At 40.2% G+C, this 19930-nt stretch overlaps 1 protein-coding gene across 2 annotated transcripts in view; it reads right to left on the bottom strand.

Moving 5' to 3' along the window:
• CEP112 (centrosomal protein 112) overlaps positions 1-19184 on the bottom strand; it is a 278377-nt gene extending 259193 nt beyond the window's left edge. For both annotated transcript variants that reach the window (XM_030534468.1, XM_030534469.1), the window contains exons 1-4: positions 18738-19184; positions 15372-15490; positions 11320-11510; positions 9634-9803 (exon numbers count right to left, since the gene is read on the bottom strand). In XM_030534468.1, the coding sequence (XP_030390328.1) occupies positions 9634-9803; positions 11320-11510; positions 15372-15471 (461 nt within the window). In that variant the 5' untranslated portion in view covers positions 15472-15490; positions 18738-19184. The remainder of the gene's footprint in view (positions 1-9633; positions 9804-11319; positions 11511-15371; positions 15491-18737) is intronic.
• Positions 19185-19930: the final 746 nt, after the last annotated feature.

Here is a 19930-nt window from a genome sequence, read left to right as displayed (position 1 = left end):
ACTAGAAAACCTACACAACAATGTGCTGCAGTGTTCTTATCACTGCAAGATTAGATACCTGGACTATAGATTGAGAGAAAAAATATAAACAGGAAATTAGGGAAAGACACACAGAAAACACTCTCCTTTCAAACATTATGTATATTTCCAGGATGAGGTCTAAATACCGCAGGAAGGAATAACCTTTTGATATTGCAGTAGTGCCCAGAGGTGGCAATCAAGATCAGGGCCCCACTGTGCCAGGTAATGTATGAACACAAAAGGAGAAAAGTATCAGAGGGGTAGCCGTGTTAGTGTGGATCTGTAAAAGCAGCAAAGAATCCTGTGGCACCTTATAGACTAACAGACGTTTTGGAGCATGAGCTTTCGTGGGTGCATGCATCTGAAGAAGTGGGTATTCTTTGCTGCTTTTACAAAAGGAGAAGCAATCCCTACCTCCAAGAGCTTACAACTTTGATTTCTTACTATCACTAAGGATGAATGAATGAATGGAACTCTGCTTGCATGGCTATTTCTAGGCCCTAGCACTAGCCCTAGCCACACTGAAGAACTAAGGCAGCTCACAAATAAACACATGGAATATAACATTTACATTCAAGTGAGGGCCACAGAAAAGGTACATGAGGGAAAAGGAAGAAAAAAGGTGAAAATAGCAAGACCAGTGGTTATACAGCTAGGATTGTGCAAACTTTAAGGGCTCTTATCTTTCCTCCTCTTATTTCTCATAGACAAGACAACAGATGTGAGATTTTAGAATAGACCCGAATGCAGTGAAGTAGATTATTTGGTAAATAATTTTGAGACAGGCATTCTAAACATAAAGAGCAGCACAAAATAAGGTGTGGGAACTGTAAGAGAAGGAAAAGAAACAAGCATTGAGCTGGCATCACTACAGAGTGGAAGAAAAGCTACAAGAAAGCAGGTCAGAAACATAAGCACATGCTGACCACTGTAAAATCTAGAAGGCAAAGACAAGAAGTTTGAAATTAATGTTGCATTTCATGGGGAACCAGTAATTTAAAGGGTGGGAGTGGAGAGTAACATGGTCAAACCAGAAATGTTTTGCGAGTTTCATTTCATGTCAGCCTCATTGACTGGACAGGGTAGGGATAGTCCTGAAAAGGACAAGACTGCAGTATTTAAGCAAGAAGATGATTAGGGCATTGACAAGAACTTTGTCCACCAGAGAAGAAAGGACAAGGTGTATTTTTAGAACAAACATTGGAGTAAAAAGTGTCAGAACTGTATATGTGAAGGAAAGGGAGAGATGAAAATAAGTCTCATCTTATGGGCTCGAGTCACAGGCAGAATGGCTATAATCTAGATCATAATGGAGAATAGACGTAAAGAAGAGGATCTGGGAGAAAGAATTATAAGCCTGTCTTTGGCCATGCTAAATTTGAGGTTGTAGAGAAGAATCTTTCTATGTACAGTGCAAATCCATTCACATTAAGATAAAAATATATCGCCTTAATCAATATACCTATTAACAAATAGCCACGTACTATTAAAGTCAAGTCAGACTATTAAAATACCTTACATTCTTTCCCTCCCAGCAAAAAATTCAGCTGTGAGTTATGCCAAGAGATGCTGAGATGAATTAAGTGTTTATGAAGAGAGACACAATTGTTGGATGTACAGTATAAATTAGTCACTTCTATGAAAACTGAAACACAAACCAACTTTCCATGAGGAAAACAGTCCCAGCTTTCATCTAAGCAGCAGGGAGCATTGAAATGTACCAGCTGGAGCATACCTTTCTTCTGGCATGAGTAAATATCAATAAAGTGTGAGGATAAACAATAGTGATTGCATTGCAGCGAATGGTTTGGATAAACAAAAACTAGGAGGAAAAAGAACAAAAGGAATATAAAAATGCAAATATTGTCTCCAGTGACTCATAACATTCCTACCCGTAACAGAATTTTATTCTGCCAGGATTTATTTTATATTACAAGACAACAAATCTTTATCTGTATGTAAATCTATACTTTATCTCAATATAGGCTGTTTCTTTTCAGGTTATGTGATGGCTAGATAAAGCTTCAGGTTTAAAAAAAAACAAACAGATGTCATGTTCAATCTTACCCACAAAAGATTACTCAAGTATTTTAAAACTGGAAAAGTGTGTTCAGATATACTTAGGCACCTCTTTGTTATTTTTAAGTGGACCTTAAAAAAGAAGCAGCATTGCTCAGTTTTATAAGTAGAAGCTTTGAAAAGATGGGGACTGTTGCTTAGCCTTAATCAAACCATACAGGACATAAGGGGGAGTTCCTTTGCAGTCTTCCCTGTTCATCTCTGGAAGTAGTAGACAAGGGTGCTATTTCCCCCTCCCCTGCCAATGCAGGTCGACAGGGAGTGGCCACAGCCTTGATTCCAACTTCTTCACCCCGACACCAGCCAGGACAGTGGGCTGGCATAGGAAGAGGGAGTAATTTTTACTGATAAAGGAGAGTAGCAAATGATTTCCTACTAGGAACCAGGTGGGAGAAAATGTGGCTTCCTCTTAGGGTGGTACAACACAACAGGACTGGTTTTAAGGCATAATCTAGATGTCTATAAACAACATCTACTAATTCAGTTTGAAAGGTCAGATTTCTATTAAAATCTAACTATACAATGCTAGTTTAAATCTACCCTCCCAATTTTTGACATGAAGGACCTCTCTTGTCGCGTCAAGTCCAGCATTACCCAATCCCACTCTGGCAGAAAAAAAAATCTGACAATCTGCATTTATTTTATAAATGTAACAGGTAAGTAGGTTCCTAGGAAAAACCGCCATTTCCATAAGTAAAATAGCATATACACAAACTGTACAAAAATAACAGAGTACAGCAGGCCAACAAGTGCTCTTTTACTCCGATTTTTAAAAGGGGGGTGGTAATCTTGGGTTATGTTACTCAAACCTGAGTATTAGTTGCTCTCAAAACCATAATTCATAAACATCTTTCTTTGAAATAAATGGCTTGTTTTAAAATGTCTTCAGAAACTGCTATGGTCTACCTGTAAGAATTAAATTACCAATAGTAGGATAATAGAATATTAATCAAAGCTAAAACATACTGCTTATCCACATAGGCCACATTAATAAACATGCTCCAGTACAAAGAAGAATTTGCTTTACTACACAAAATGGAAGAAGTTCGCCATCTGCTGGCATTACAATAAATTGCAGAGGCACCAAGAAACACACTGAAAAAGGTTCACACTTTTAATATTTATTTACTGAGCACTGACAGCATGTTCACCACTGTAAAAACAAAGGAAGACATGTAACAAAGTAATAGAGACACATTATACATCAACTATTCCCATGAAATATTGTTTCTTTTTACAGATAACAAAGCTCCATTTGGCCCTTCCTTACCCTTTGCATAGCTTAAATGTTTTAAATATTTTCTCTTTTATACTCAGTTTATGTGAAGTGGAAACTCACTTTATGAATTTAACATGTAACTCAGAAGAACTGCCAAGTGTAAAAGTAACCTAGGTTTTCTCCTCCATTTTTATTCCTCTTCAAAAATTTAATGCACAAATTAAAGTCGTCCCCCCCCCCCAAAAATAGATGTGTTCTTTGAATGGAGTACCCACTTCTAGAAGTGAGTATCTTGTGCTTTTGATTGCCTGCTAGCCATTAGCTGCAGACTAATGCTACACTGCCAAAGAACACCATCCATGATCATGCTTTACAGGACAACATGTATTTAAAGCACTTGGAACAGGTGAATGTGATCGGGAACAGTCAACATGCCCGACCAACCCGATTGCCTTCTATGATGAGATAACTGGCTCTGTGGATATGGGGAATGCGGTGGACGTAATATACCTTGACTTTAGCAAAGCTTTTGATATGCTTTCCCACAGTATTCTTGCCAGCAAGTTAAAGAAGTATGGACTCAATGAACAGACTACCAGGCGGATAGAAAGCTAGCTAGATCATCTGGCTCAACGGCTCCATGTCTAGTTGGCATCTGGTATCAAGCGGATTGCCCCAGGGGTCGGTCGTGGAGCTGGTTTTGTTCTACATCTTCATTAATGATCTGGATGATGGGATGGATTGCACCCTCAGCAAGTTCGCAAATGACACTAAGCTGGAAGGAGAGGTTGATAGGCTTGAGGGTAGGAATAGGGTCCAGAGGGACCTAGATAAATTGGAGGATTGGGCCAAAAGAAATCTGATGAGGTTCAACAAGGACAAGTGCAGAGTCCTGCACTTCAGATAGAAGAATCCCAGGCACTGCTACAGGCTGGGATCTGACTGCCTAAGCGGCAGTTCGGCAGAAAAGGACCTGAGGATTACAGTGGACGAGAAGCTGGATATGCGTCAGCAGTGTGCCCTTGTTGCCAAAAAGGCTGAAGGCATATTGGGCTGCATTAGTAGGAGCTTTGCCAGCAGATCAAGGGAAGTGATTATTCCCCTCTATTCGGCACTGGTGAGGCCACATTTAGAGTATTGCGTCCAGTTTTGCCCCCTACCCCTCCACTACAGAAATGATACAGACAAATTGGAAACAGTCGAGTGGAGGGCAACAAAAATGATTAGGGGTCTGGGGCACATGACTTATGAGGAGAGGCTGAGGGAACTGGGCTTATTTAATCTGTAGAAGAGAAGAGTGAGGAGGGATTTGATAGCAGCCTTCAACTACCTGAAGAGGGGGTTCCAAAGAGAATAGAGGTAAGCTGTTCTCAATGGTGGCAGATGACAGAACAAGGAGCAATGGTCTCAAGTTGCAGTGGGAGAGGTGTAGGTTGGATATTAGGAAACACTATTTCACTAGGAGTGTGGTGGAGCACTGGAATGGGTTACTTAGGGAGGTGGTGGAATCTCCATCCCTAGAGGTTTTTAAGGCCCAGCTTAACAAAGCTCTCGCTGGGATGATTTAGTTGGGGTTGGTCCCGCTTTAAGCAGAGGGTTGGACTAGATGTCTCTTCTAACCCTAATCTTCTATGAAAGTGCAATTCTACTCTGAAAAGTGGCTTTGAAAAAAATGTCACAATGGAGTTCCACATTTACTGTCACAATTTTAATATTGAATTTGCTCAATTTAGAAGTATAATGAGGCTTATTTATTTACCATCATGGCAAACACAGACTGAGATCTGAAAATTATGTGATGCTCTTTTTGCATCATGTATCTTCACTTGCTGTAAAGATTCCAAGGGCAAATGCTGCTCTTTAGTTACACCCATGCAACCCTGTTGTCCTCAGAGGATATCATAGAATCATAGAAGATAAGGGTTGGAAGAGACTTCAGGAGGTTCTAGTCCAATCCCCTGCTCAAAGCAGGACCAACACCAACATAATCATCCCAGCCAGGGCTTTGTCAAGACGGGCCTTAAAAACCTCTAAGGATGGAGATTCCACCACCTCCCTAGGTAACCCACTCCAGTGCTTCACCACCCTCCTAGTGAAATAGTATTTCCTAATATCCAACCTAGACCTCCCACACCTCCCCACTCCTCAGTGTCATCTGTGAAACTTTGTTCCCTGTGGTGGCACAGGCTTAACTAGATGCATAATCTGTGCAGATGGCCTGGCACGTAGAATTTAGTTAACAATTCTTCTGCTGATATGCAAATCAGAAAAAGCAACAGTTTCATACTGCCTGAACTGGGTTGATTCTGCAGGGATAACAGCAGTAAAAGGTTTCCCCCCTCTAAAGTAAGCAGATATAGTAAGTAAGTAAGCAAACAAGCTGATATCTGAATACACATAGAGACCAGATCTAATGAGTAAGGTGGTGTCGTTTTTACAATCACTTAACAGACTGCATGGAACTTTAGAGGGATTCTCAGGTACCAGATCCAACATCTGTCTTCTTAGTAGCCACAACAGCTGCCCATTATGGTTTAGAAATATATCTTAGTGTTATGTAGAACACAGAAAAGTAAAATGAGGTAACGACTCTCCACCACCACACTTCCCCGTGCAGTTGCATAGGACCTATCTGGACGCTGGATCCAGATATGGGTAGAGAGAAGAGGTTGTGCTCCCTGATATTCCTCCCTGCAAGCAAGTCAGAGGAAAGACAAAAGGAGGGGGGGGAAAGGAGGGCTGAAAGTAGATGGAGGTATGGCTCCAGCCCACATCCCCCACACGCTGACTACCAGAGTGGGTTGGATGCAAGAGGGGAGGAGTATGCTGCATCTTGTATAGTGCTAATGTAACATATTTCAACCCCCTTCAACCCCACTCTGAGAATAAAAGGAGAGCTAAAGAGGAAACATGTCTCAGAGAGGCATCTTTAAAGCCCAAAGCCTTTCTGGTTCTATTTTTAGGGTGGCACAGCTCCACACCACCTCATATTCAAGGGTGGCCAAGCCTAAAGGGTTAATCGAGCCACATGTATTTTATTTTCCTTTTCTAGTTAGACATTTCTTTTTGGGAAGCAGCGTCAAGATGTATGACAAAACCTAGAAGAGTACCATGGTAGTGCCGGGACTCTCATGGCAACTACTGATATTCTGCATCTATGCTTGGCATCTACACTCAAGACAAGAAATCCATATCAGTGAGCATAAGTGAAGGCAACCGAAAGACCAACTAAGAGTATCAAATGTGATACATGTGTTATCTCGGGTTTAATGGACATTAAGACAATCTGAAATTTTAAGTCACTGTTAGAAGGACGTGAAGCCATCTGGTAAAATGTTTAGTCCCTAAGTGACTGACTTAGGAGCCAAAAATCATGTTTACTTTTCTACAGACTTTCAATAAGACTTCTGAAAGTTTAACTACTCACCTATCAATTTGTGCCTGGATTAAAAAAAAGTAGCCTCCACAGGCAAAAACATTTGGGTAAGATGAGAGAAAAAATAGTGGATTTAAAAACCAAAGGCTCAGTGGTGTGCAAATGAATGAGAGATATAATATTGAAATCTTATAGCAAAAATGTCAAATTTGGTTGTGTCTAACATTGAGCACCTAAATCAACTCTTAATCATCTAAATATAAACAAGGTGCGTGTTCAGTGCCTCTGCAAATTGGGTATCTAGTGTGAAATCATGGCCCTACTGAAATCAATGGCAAAACACCCACTAAAGTCAATGGAGTCAGGATTTCACTCCTAACTGTAAGCATTTAGACTTGAAAATTGTGGCCAATCTTTGCTATCAGAGCATAGCCACCTTTGAACTACTGCACTGAGAGAAAATGTCTGCTAGCAGAACACAGGAAGATGTTCCAAAGTCTTACACAGGATTTAGACACGAAAGAGCTGCTTAACAAGAGCCCCAAGAAAAAGACTTCAAAAAGACTGCATCTTTAATAATGAAAAAAAAGGGCTAGCACACAAACAGCATAATCTAAAATGTCATTAGAAATACCTCACATACAAGAAGGTCTAAGTAAAGGAAGATTTTATAAAGTGATCAAAACACACTAAGAGGGAAAAATCTTTTAAGATTAAAAGAGGTTTTTCAAAGGACAAGTAGAAGTGGTTGTAAAATTTATGAGGCGGCATTAAACTTCAGTTCCAATTTGCAATAAATTATTCACTATAAAAATACATGTGAAATAAAAGTTTCTTGTGCACTTTTCTGTTTGTTTAGCAGATTTTTATTTATTAATTTGTACTGGATCAACTGGAGGAGATAAAACTACACCAGCTGACATCTCAAATATTACCTCAGCCTCATATGTATGGTTAAAGGAAGAGCTATAGATTTAGGGAAGACTGCAGAAGAATTTGCAGTTTGAAGAAGAATACAGCCCAGAATAGCATGCTTCCTTACATGCATGAATTAAATATAAGGGAAACATAAGTAAATCTATTTTTCTAACAGAGAACGTATCAATAAAAACAAATCCAAAAGATGTTTCTAGTCAAAACATCACATTTGCCAAGGTAACCAATTTGCTAAAAGAGAGATGTAAGTTTTATATTTAGTTCATTAAGGAAAGTCAGGTTAGGCACCCAGAGATCTGATAGCTGATCAATACTCTCAGCAACTCCAAGTGTCAATCTGGAGACCTGACTGTAATTCAGCGAGCTGTTCCCAAAGCTCCTAAACTGATTATATTAAAAAGTTTCCTGCAGAAGTCAACTAATCAACTGTTTTTCCATATTACTAAGCTATCCCTCACATCAGTAGATTGACTGTTCCTTTTCCACTTTCACTGTTTAGTTAAAACTATTTTCCAGTGTCATGGACAAAAGAGCTTTCACACAATAATAAATAGGTCTATAAAATATCATAAAATTATATGTCAAAAAGCTCGGAGCACAAAACAAACTGAAGACAGAAGTAAGATCAACACAATATACACATCTTGTTAAATTTTATATAATGTCATAAGATGATTCCTGTTCTAAAACATATACCATATTTTGATCAGCAACGTCCTAAATAATTGCCCAGAACCAGTGTACTTCCCAAGATCCCGAATCTTGGGAGACCTACAAGAGAAACTTGCACTGATTTCAAGGCCTCTCCTTGACTCTGCCTGTATGCCTCCATTGGATCTGCTTACTTCCACCCAAAGTCCTAATCTAGGCATCCAAAGTTAACTCCCTCTGAGGCCTTGGGCTTTTCAGTTCATTGTACCTATCTGTCAAATGATGTAAAATATTCACTTACACACATCGCAAGAGGGTTGTGAAGATTTTCTGATCTCTAAAGGCTTTCAAGAATGCACTTATCAGAGATGGAGTAGGCACCTCCACCTATAGTTAAGGTTGACCAACACTTTCTATTATAAGACCCTGCTTTCAGTTACTTACAGAAAACGTTGCAAAACTTTAACCATTCAGGCTGAAATTTTCCTTGCTGGCTGTCTGCTTTAGGCTGAATGTTGGGGTTTTTGTATTTTTTCACTTCAGCAAAAACCATTCAACTGTTTCTCAGAGCAAGATTAGGAAAAATAAATTGTTTTGCCCGTGTGAATAAAAATTCTTACAATCATTTTGCTGAGAAGTTCTAGCACCTCCATGCTTTGGATCAGAGACTTAAAATTGGCAGAGAGGACACACTGGTGTGAGAGATTTACCTTCTGCCATCTCTGTGTTCTCCATCAAACTGCCCAAATATAGCCAAATTATAAGCTTCTCAAAAATTTCAGTTTGCAGATGCTCAGTAGAGACTTGTTAGAGTTTGGCTGCTAAATTTCCTTAGAGTCTGCACTGAGCATGCTCCGAGTCCAGGGCTCCTGCAGAGGGCAGGCTTTTCCCTGCAATTGCTCTTCTTGGCTGTGGAAACCACTGTGAAGCCAGGCACAGGAACTGAAAACAAGGAGACATTCTCCTGTGCTTCTCGAAGCTCAGGGTACAAGGAGGAAGAGGAAACAGAGTGATTTGAATACCTCGCGAAGGGAGAGGAAGGAGAGGGAGGACTGCAGAAGCCAGAGAGTGGGAGAGGAGGGAGGGCAGGAAAATTGAATTGTAGCAGTGGAGGAGGGAAAATAATTTGTAATTAAAGACTATCATGGTGCTTACTCACAAAGGGCCGAATTAACATTGTTCAGGCAACCTTAATACTGACACTTCCAAACTTTTGAGTGACTGACTTTGCAACCTTAATTTTTTTTAACATATTGTTATTATATACAAAAAACTAGCACTTTACAGTAAGATTATGTCCAATTCGACATGTTAATAAGCATTATTTATAGATCAGATTTTGAATTCTTACCTGTGTACAAGTGGTGATGCTACCAAAGCTGACTCCTCTCTAGAAGAGAATTTCCATGATTCCTCCAATTTTGATTCACTTGTTCCTAGTTCTCCCATGACCCAGTCAGGTAAAGCTTCTGGGCTACCACTCTGTGCTCTCGTTGAATTTGGTTCATCAAAATAGATTGACTATATTTAAAAAAAATTAAAGATCCGGTTAGTCAGAAAAGATAAACATTGTAAGATCTAGACAAAAAAAAACAAAAACAACCCAGGAATATATGCACCCTTTTTTATCATCATCATCATCACTTGCTTGCTGGTTTGGTAGCAGCATAAAGAATGCAATTCCATTCCAGTAAAGTCAAAGGGGGTTTGCCAATAAGTTCAGTGAATGCATGCTTAAAATAGGGGGCCAAGAATACTGAGTCCTGGATATAAGGGAAAATAGTTATAAGTTTACATAGCACTTATTACCACAGAACATCTTTGCACAGCCTGTATTACTGATCACTAACAAAACTGTTCTATGAACAGCGTCATAAATTGATAACTTGCTCTGAAGAGCAGGATCAGGCTTAGCTACATACCATGTTAGGAACCAGTTAGGGACCAACCTTCCTGTACTAATCAGCCACCTTATGATCCAGATCCAACTGCCTCTTCCAATAGTAAGATTCACAGCCCAGTACTTCAACCCCAGCATCCCCATTACCTTGGGGCCCTGCTCATCATGAAGCCATCCTCAACACGCAGAGAGAACATTGTTTTGAAACATTTAAAACATTGTTCTAAAACATTAATTGTTTTTAGTTTGGGGCATTAAAGTTGGAGAAGGAAGAGGAAAGAACAAACAAGGGAAAAAAAAAAACTTTTGATGGCCTAAGGGATCAGAGATGGTTAGTTTAGTATAGAAAATCAATATTTTTTCAATCCAATCATCAATTCATTATTGTTTAACCCAAACATATATAAAATTAAAACAACCCTTCAAAACTAAAAATTGAGTAGCAATACCACTGAGTAACACCAAAAAGCTAAATGCATTTTACAATAATAATAAATTAAAGAACTGATTTTCAGAAGTGCTGAAGTCAAAGGGAGCAGCAGAAAGTTCAGAATTTCTAAAAGTCAGGCCCTACCCTTCACAATGCCCATGTGAGCCATTATCCCCATACACACTTTTTTTTTTTTTAACATACATATAAAGTATTTAATTGATTTACCCATCTAAGTCTGTAACAAAGCCAGGAATACAACAGCCCTAAGCTTCAAGCACAAGACTCTCTTTCCTTTCACTATACCAATTTGAAGTTTAAGTCTAGCTTTGAAAATATTGATTATGTCCTTTTAAACATATTTTAAGTTATCTGTAAATATCAGTTAGCAACTTAATTAGATATCATCAAAAAGGTATGTTTCCACACTTCCTGAACTTCTTTTTTATTTGAAGAAGAAAACAAAACAGGTCACATAAAAAAAATTCACAAAGACCTAGAAATCTGTTTGCCAACTCCAGTTACAAATTATTAATGGAACCACAGTACAAGTTGTAGGCCAACATTCACTCTTTGCAATTCCACTGCAATCACTGCAGAATTTGATTCCATCTGTAACCAAAAGTGAATACTTAAATATACAATTTTTAAATTACATTTATGAACTACTCAAGTTTGTTCTCCATAAAAATGAAATAAATACCCACCATATATGAAGGCAAGGTTTTCAGAATTCCAGGTTCAGGTTTATGTGTAAAAGGGCCTTCTAGAACTCCTCGTTTCAGCATATGCAGCAACAATTTTGCATACAAGTTCCGATTCTTTCTACCCATAATTCCCGCACCTGCTCCTGAGGGCTCGCAGAGTTTTTTAATCCAGAGCGCACATCTCTGACGTTCTAGAAAAATACATTCCATTACAATAGACTTTCTCGGAAAACAGAACAAACCTAAGAACGGCAGAAGTTATGAAAGAACCACAGCATAACTTTGTAGACATCTCTCTCTTCAATCAAGAATTTAAGTTTTGCACAAAGGAAGTTTTAAGGTAGAACATGAAATTTTACAAGGATGTGTATATTTTTCATGGAAAGGAACTTCAGGTCAAACAAAACACAAATGGAAAAATATAATTTATCCACTAGAATATCACAGAAAAAGAAAATTGAATTCCGTACTAACTTTAAGAAGAGTGCCATAGAAATACTTCCATGCTATACAGCTCAAAACATATACTTTAAATTCAATTTGAAAACTTATAGACAGCCTGTGCAGTCAGATCATGGACAACTAATGTTATGTACTCCCAGAGTACTATATCACTTAAAGTTTATTTTGCTTTCTGAACCAGTTTCAATTTCTGAGTTGACCTAGGGTACAGTCCCATGCACGCTGCAGTAATCTAATCTTTCTATGACCAAAGTGGTAAGGTTCACATCCAAAAGAGAGTCTCAGTCTCCTAGTCAGGTATATATGAGTTAAAACCCTCCTCAACACTGTGGTTTGTGATATTCCAACATCAGCTTGCTACCCAACAACAATCCAAAGGTGCAAACTCTAGCTACAAATAGCAGGCACATATCCTCAACAAATATAATCTTCACCATAATTTCTAGTTGCTTATCCCCAACATTACCAGCAGCACCTCAGTCTTATCCAGATGGATGACAACCAGCTGGCTGAAACTCAATGCCCCCAATTCCAAGTGAGACACTGAGCCAAGTGTTTGGCAGCACTAGCTGAGATATGCACAATAGAGAAGTCAAGTTAAGTATCAGCAGTCTACTGAAATTGCTGCAAGCCATACCCTCCCAAAGTCCCCATCTACATGCTGAACATGAAGGGAGAAAAGACTGAACTCTGTGAAACACTATATAACAGCATGCTATAGGTATGAGGAACAATTTTCCAACCCCACTCTCTCAAGGAGGCCATCAAGGAAGAAATGGATTCACCCAAAAGCAGCCTTGCATTCTCCCAATGCAAGCCATAGGAAAACCAAAACTAGCTCACAATTGAGGACAACTGAATCATCCAGCAGTATCAACATACACATACGCACTCGGTCTTCATCCATCACTAAGAAGTTATCTTCTACCAACGCAATTCCTGTCCTGTTCCCAGAACTGCAGAAGGATGACAAGTGTCAAGGAAATCTGATGCTTCTGAATTATCACAGTTCTTCCCATAAACTACCAAATATGGAAGATTAAATACAGTACTAAATGATAACCAGACTGCAAGGATCAAATGTTGTTTTCTTGAGCTACAGACTAACCTCCTTAAAAGAAGATGGCACCCTGTCGTCCCTCTACCAACAATGAGCTTAGTTCTTCCCTGATGACATTTGCCAGTTAGGAACAAGGAGACAAAGCAAAAAGTTCTCCCAACACCTTTAGTATCTCAGTAAATGGCCAAATGTAAGGTCACATCTGAGAACAAAGAATGTAAGCTATTCTTACAGGATAGGAGACACTATCCAGGAAGCAGTGACTGAAAAAGACTTGGGTCATTATGGATAATCAGTTAAACATCAGTTCCCAGCATAACATTGTGGCCAAAAGGGGTAATGTAATCTTTCATTGTATAAGCAAGGGAATATTGAGTAGGAGTGGTGAGGTTATATTACCTCTGTATTTGGCACTATTGCATCTGCTACTGGAATACTGCATCCAGCTCTGGTGTCCACAATTCAAGAAGGGTGTTGATAAATTGGAGAGGGTTCAGAGAATAGCTTTATAGTGAGAGACTCAACAAGCTCAACCTATTTAGCTTATCAAAAAGAAATGTAATGGGTGATCTGGTCACAGTCTAGAAGTATCTACATGAGGAAAATATTGGATAGTAGAGGGTTCTTCAATCTAGCAGACAAAGGTATAGCCAATGGCTGGAAGACGTAGCTAGACACATTCAGGCTAGAAATAAAGCATAAAATTTTAACAGTGAAAATACTTAATCATTGGAGCAACTTCCCAAGTGCTGTGATGGATTCTCCAACACTGGAAAGTTTTAAAACAAGATTGGAGATTTTTCTAAAAGATTCTAGTTCAAGCATGGCTATTGGACTTGAATCAAGAGTTAATACAGGGAAGTCATATGACCTGTGTTATGCAGGTCAGACTGGATGATCACAATAGTCCCTTCTGGCCTTAAACATCTATGAAACATCACTGGCCTAAACTCAGCTACATAAAATTTATCTTTCATTCCCTTTAGATCTAGCCGCCATCCCAAAATCCACTCATTTTTTCTGTAATCAGAAGTTTCTTTGCAGAGGTACTCAAATCAGCCAAGACATGAAGCCAGCTTGTTTAACTAATATGAATTATCAACCAAAACTAAAAACAAACAAAATAAAAAAGTGTAAAAATTCACTAAATTCTTTATGACTGTTAGGTAGCTTCAACCAAGACTTCCCACACCACTGTCCCAGATTAAGCAGGAGGGAAAACGGCTATCAACCAAGGCAGCCTGTGAAGGCAAAGCTGGAGAAGAAGACTCCTAGCACCCTTTATTGACTGCTGAAGATAAGAGATTATTTAAGAGATTATTAATACATACTATCAAACCCTAGTAGGAACAATGTTTTCCCTCAGGATTTTCCAGAAGAGTTCTGCTTCATTAGCCTTTTCAGGACAACCATAAAAACAGCCCTTCACCTAAAGAAAAGGTGTGTGCCAGCCTCAGAACATGAGATAATGGTGGATCCATGGTAACAGTTATATTTTCAAATGGATAAAGAGAGACACATTCCAGAACTAATTTCTGTGGATTCATATTTATGCTTAGTGTACAGGGTTCTACTATTATATAAATATTTTGAGTCTCAATTCCAGAGAAGAATATTCTCTCTAATGCATGCTTCAGAGGTAAAATAAAATTTGTTCTATTGAAAGTAATCTGATTACAGCATCATTTTGAAATGCTATGAAAACCTACTTCTGATCATGTCAGATCCTGCAATGTATTGAGCATCCTTCTATTAAACTCAATGCAAGCTGAGAACTGTCAGTGCCTTCAGAATCATGCCCTCAGTTGCAAAATACAGTTTGCATGAGCATTAATATTTTATCATTCAATTTAAAGGCCTGAGAGAGAAGCCTTACTCAAACAAATCCTTCCATGGAAGACAAGATCACCTGTGGGATTCAGAACTATTAGTGCAAACAAAGGTTTGGAGAATCAGGCCCTTAATATGAAGATAAGAAGTGAACTGCATACTATTAAAAGAAAGTAATGACTTAGCTCATAAAATCACTCCTTAGCTGATACTTGTACTAGTAGTTTAAAAAGTTCCAGCGCTGGATTTATTTCTTTTATAAACATAATTGTATCTTGACAGATTGGTCTCTAAAAAAATGCTTGCAATTTTATAAATGGCATAATCTCCAAGACAAAGCCTATTTTAGTTTTAATTTCCACTGAATTCATTAATTGGAAAATACAGGAATTAATATATTTATGCAAAAGTACATTTACGTCATCAAAATAAGAAGGATGAGCTTGAATAAACAGTATTCACAAAAGGTGCTTAAAAGATAACCTAAAAATCAACTTTAAAAGTTGAGCACATATGACGATGCACTCTGCAACATTAGGTTTGTGGTACTTAATTTGTTATTTAGCAGAATGCATTTACAAATGCATACAGATGTCATTATTTTACACTCGAGATTCATAATATACCAAGATTCTGTAGTAAAACTAGAGTATTTCTGATTGTCATGTTTATTTACATGCAAATTCGTAGCACAGTTTACCTGATTTATGTGGTAATTTTAGCACAAATGGCTTCATATCTACAACATAGTGATCAAATTCCGCATCCAACTTCTCCCATGTTTCCTCTTCACTACTCATTGTGCACTTAACAGCCAACCTGCAAATTTTAAATTGAAATAGAGAAATTATATAAAACCTCATTGTTCTATAGATTACTATTAATCTACCTAATGTCTAAATGCAAATACTAACTTTTTGAGCTACCTAAAAAGAACAAACAATAATATAGCTATTTCATTAGCACTAAATTCACACACACACACACTTTTGCAAAGAGCTAACACTCCGGAAAGTTTGTCAAACAATATGTTTGTTTGATTTTGAAATGCTTATTGGAGAGAGAACAATAACCACCTAAAAAAAGCATTTGGCAAGATACAGGTCATAAATAAACCCATCTTATTACTCCCTAAAAGCTATTAAACTAGGTAATATTCATCCAAAAACAGCGTTTCCTACTTGGAAGTCAGTGACAAGATACCACTTACAAATGAAAACAATGTGTAAAGCAAGAAGAACAATATTACAAATAATATTTTGATAAAAAGTTATTTGGGAACAGAAGATATAGCTAAAATACAACACTCTGTTGTACATTTTTAAAAACAGTGATTTACTGATAAATTGTTGGGCAAAAGTCAACATGGTTTCTGTAAAGGGAAATCATGTCTTACTAATTCTATTAAGAGTTCTTTGAAGAGGTCAATAAACATGTGGACAAGGGGTTGTTGACTCCCTCAAAGACATAGTATACTTAAGATTTCCAGAAAGCCTTTGACAAGGTCCCTCACCAAAGGCTCTTATGTAAATTAAGTTGTCATCGGATAAAAGGGAAGGTCCTTTCATGGACTGAGACTGGTTAAAAGACAGGGAACAAAGGGTAGGAATAACGGTAAATTCTCAGAATGGAGAGGGGGTAACTAGTGGCGTTCCCCAAGGCCCAGTCCTAGGACCAATCCTATTCAACTTATTCAAATGATCTGAAGAAAGGTTTAAAAAGTGAGGTGGCAAAGTTTGCAGATGATTTAAACTGCTCAAGATAGTTAAGACCAAAGCAGACTGGGAAGAACTCCAAAAAGATCTCACAAATCTAAGTGACTGGGCAACAAAACAGCAAATGAAATTTAATATGGATAAATGTAAAGTAATGCACATTGGAAAAAATAACCCCAAGTATACATACAATATGATGGGGGCAAATTTAGCTACAACAAATCAGGAAAAAGATGTTGGCGTCATCGTGGATAGTTCTCTGAAGACATCCACGCAATGTGCAGAGGCAGTCAAAAAAGCAAACAAGATGTTAGGAATCATTAAAAAGGGGATAGAGAATAAGACAGAGAATATATTATTGCCCTTATATAAATCGATGGTACATCCATATCTTGAATACTGCGTACAGACGTGGTGTCCTCATCTCAAAAAAGATATACTGGCACTAGAAATGGTTCGGAGAAGGGCAACTAAAATGATTAGGGGTTTGAAATGGGTCCCATATGAGGAGAGATTAAAGAGGCTAGGACTTTTCAGCTTGGAAAAGAGGAGACTATGGGGGGATATGATAGAGGTATATAAAATCATGAGTGATGTGGAGAAAGTAGATAAGGAAAAGTTATTTATTTATTCCCATAATACAAGAACTAGGGGCCACCAAATGAAATTAATGGGTAGAAGGTTTAAAACAAATAAAAGGAAGTTCTTCTTCACACAGTGCACAATCAACTTGTGGAACTCCTTGCCTGAGGAGGTTGTGAAGGCTAAGACTATAACAGCATTTAAAAGAGAACTAGATAAATTCATGGAAGTTAAGTCCATTAATGACTATTAGCCAAGATGGGTAAGGAATGGTGTCCCTAACCTCTGTTTCTCAGAGAGTGGAGATGGATGGCAGGAAAGAGATCACTTGATCATTACCTGTTAGGTTCACTCCCTCTTGGGCACCTGGCATTGGCCACTGTCAGTAGACAGGATACTGGGCTGGATGGACCTTTGGTCTGATCCAGTACAGCCATTCTTATGTACTAGGGGGTTAGGAGAGAATCATACAAAAGTCTTTCTTCCAAATTATCTATCTCATGATTTATAAATTCATTAGTTTCCCATTCAGGAGATTACATTTAGCAATGATCATGCTAACTGCAGCCTAAAATATATAGGGATGATGTAAAATGCAATGTGTTTGTGGGATTGAGGCCTATGTACGTATCTAACTTGAGACACACCAAGCCCAACTAGCCTTTGGGTCCATTGAGAGTGAATAAACTTAAGTACATGCACAGATGTCTTTGGAGGATCAGGGTTTTATAATCTAATGCACTATTTACCTGTTTACATCTTCAACTGAGAGGGAAAGTCTCCTCCCTCACATACTATCTATCTCCCGGCTCCAACATTCAATAATATTCCATATCAAGAGGAAAATGTATTTTTCCTCACTCTTCTTCTCCTTCAGCTATTTTTATGCAATGTATACTATCATGTAACATTCTAATCTAGTATTCCATTTGTGCCAAATTGAAATTTGTAAATGCATATACTAATGTTGGTATTGGTATTGGTATTAAACTGAACTGAAATTTGGAAATGCAGTGAGCCAAGGGTTCCTGTTATCATTAATTTCTATCTAAATTTTAAAATAGTAAACATTTTCTACATTACACTGCAAGATTATGCTAATTACAATGCTTTACAAGTAGTCTAGGGCTTGCTGTTCCCACTAGAAATTACACAAATAAATCATTATACATAAACACCCATCAGTGATATGCAAGACCCTTTGCGTTACTCAAAATTCAATAATTTTCCATCCAAGGGTAGGTTGCCCCCACTTTGTCATCTATATGTTCTGTGATTTAAGTATTGTTATACTACATATATTACAATGCTGCACTATTTGCCTCATACTAAACAGGTTCCCAACCCTTGTTAGCAGTTGGACAGATATATCACTATATGTATCTTACTCAGCCTGTCAACTTTCCAGCCCCCAGCACTGGTTTCCTTTGCTATCTCTTCCATAGATCACTTAAGCACAGTGACATCTTCTAGCCACCTGTTCCCACCTTCCTACCCACTGCTAAGCATTTCGCAAACAAGCTGTCATACGCAACCGTGGAAGGTGGCCGCAAGGAAAGGAGTGATGCTATTTCTCCCCCTCTCCTCTCAGATTTATTTTTTCCCCACTTTGCATCAGGTACCATCATGACATGTGATTTCCCCCACGACTTCCAGAGCTTTAACCACCTTCGCGCCCCGCTGCTGGATTTCGCACGTGGGGAAGGCGATTTCCCTCCATCACGCCCCTCAATCCGTCTGCTGGGCCATGACCACGCAGCGCCATTTACCTCGCGTCCACGACGTCGAGGCTTGGGCACGGCTCCCCCGCACTCTGGGGGTCTCCCCGGGGCTCCACAGCTCGCACGGCACCCAACGGGGAGCTTTGGGGGCTGCTGCAGCAGGAGGGGAGGGGAGCACGAGGCCTGTTCTGGGGGGTCCCTATGCTGGTCGGGGGGGGTCTCAGGCTGGAGGGGGGCCTGCTCAGTACCCCCCGGTCAGTGGGGAGGGAGCGTCCCTCTCCAGGCACTGCTCGGCCTGGCACCCCCTGCCCCGGAGAGGCCGAGGCCGCTGCCAGCCTAGGCACCCGGCTAAGCAGCCAACGGTTCAAACCAACCCCCCCCGCCGCTCCCGGCTGCCTGAGCGACAGAGCCCCGGCCGGCTTCCGTTTCCGTAGGCCGGGCTAGGCCGCGGGGGTTGCCATAGCTGCGACGCTGCCGGAGCGAGCAAGGCCCCGGCTCTGCCCGGGCCGGGGGGAGGGGAGGGACGTTGTTGCGGGGGGGGCCGCGGTTGTGTTGGGGGCAGGTGGTTTCCGGAAATGCCGGGGCCGGGAGCTCGGGGGGGCGCTGTGAGGGAGGGAGGCTGTAAGGGGGGACGGGTGGTTTGCGGGGCTGGCTCGGGGGGGGGGATGGTTCATAGCCCTGGTACCTCTGGGCTTGCTGCATCCGTTCGGAATGTAAAACAAATTGCTTCAGCTCTGGCACCTCTTTCATTATAAATTAAGCAGTGGGTGGGGGGCTGTGATGGTGGGGAAGGATGGGGTGAGGGGTTTGTTGGGGGCTGTTGGGGTGCAGGAGAGATGGGGTGAGGGGCTGTGTGGGGGCTGTTGGGGTGCAGGAGAGATGGGGTGGGGGTTGGGGAGGAGGCTGTGGTGGGGCTGTGTCAGGTTGATGGATGGGGTTGTGTGTGGGGTGAGGGGCTGTGTCGGGGGCTGTTGGGGTGCAGGAGAGATGGGGTGAGGGGTTGGGGAGGAGGCTGTGGTGGGGCTGTGTCAGGTTGATGGATGGGGTTGTGTGTGGGTGAGGGGCTGTGTTGGGGGCTGTTGGGGTGCAGGAGAGGGGGTGCGGGGTTGGGGAGGAGGCTGTGCTGGGCTGTGTCAGGTTGATGGATGGGGGTGTGTGGGGTGAGGGGCTGTTTAGGGATGGGGCGAGGGGCTGCGTTGGGGACTGTTGGGGTGCAGGAGAGATGGGGTGGGGGTTGGGGA

Source organism: Gopherus evgoodei, chromosome 15, assembly GCF_007399415.2.
Source record: "Gopherus evgoodei ecotype Sinaloan lineage chromosome 15, rGopEvg1_v1.p, whole genome shotgun sequence".
Taxonomy (NCBI): Eukaryota; Metazoa; Chordata; order Testudines; family Testudinidae; genus Gopherus; species Gopherus evgoodei.
The sequence above is the reverse complement of the archived record's forward strand: the minus strand, read 5'-3'. Positions and strand labels throughout refer to the sequence as shown.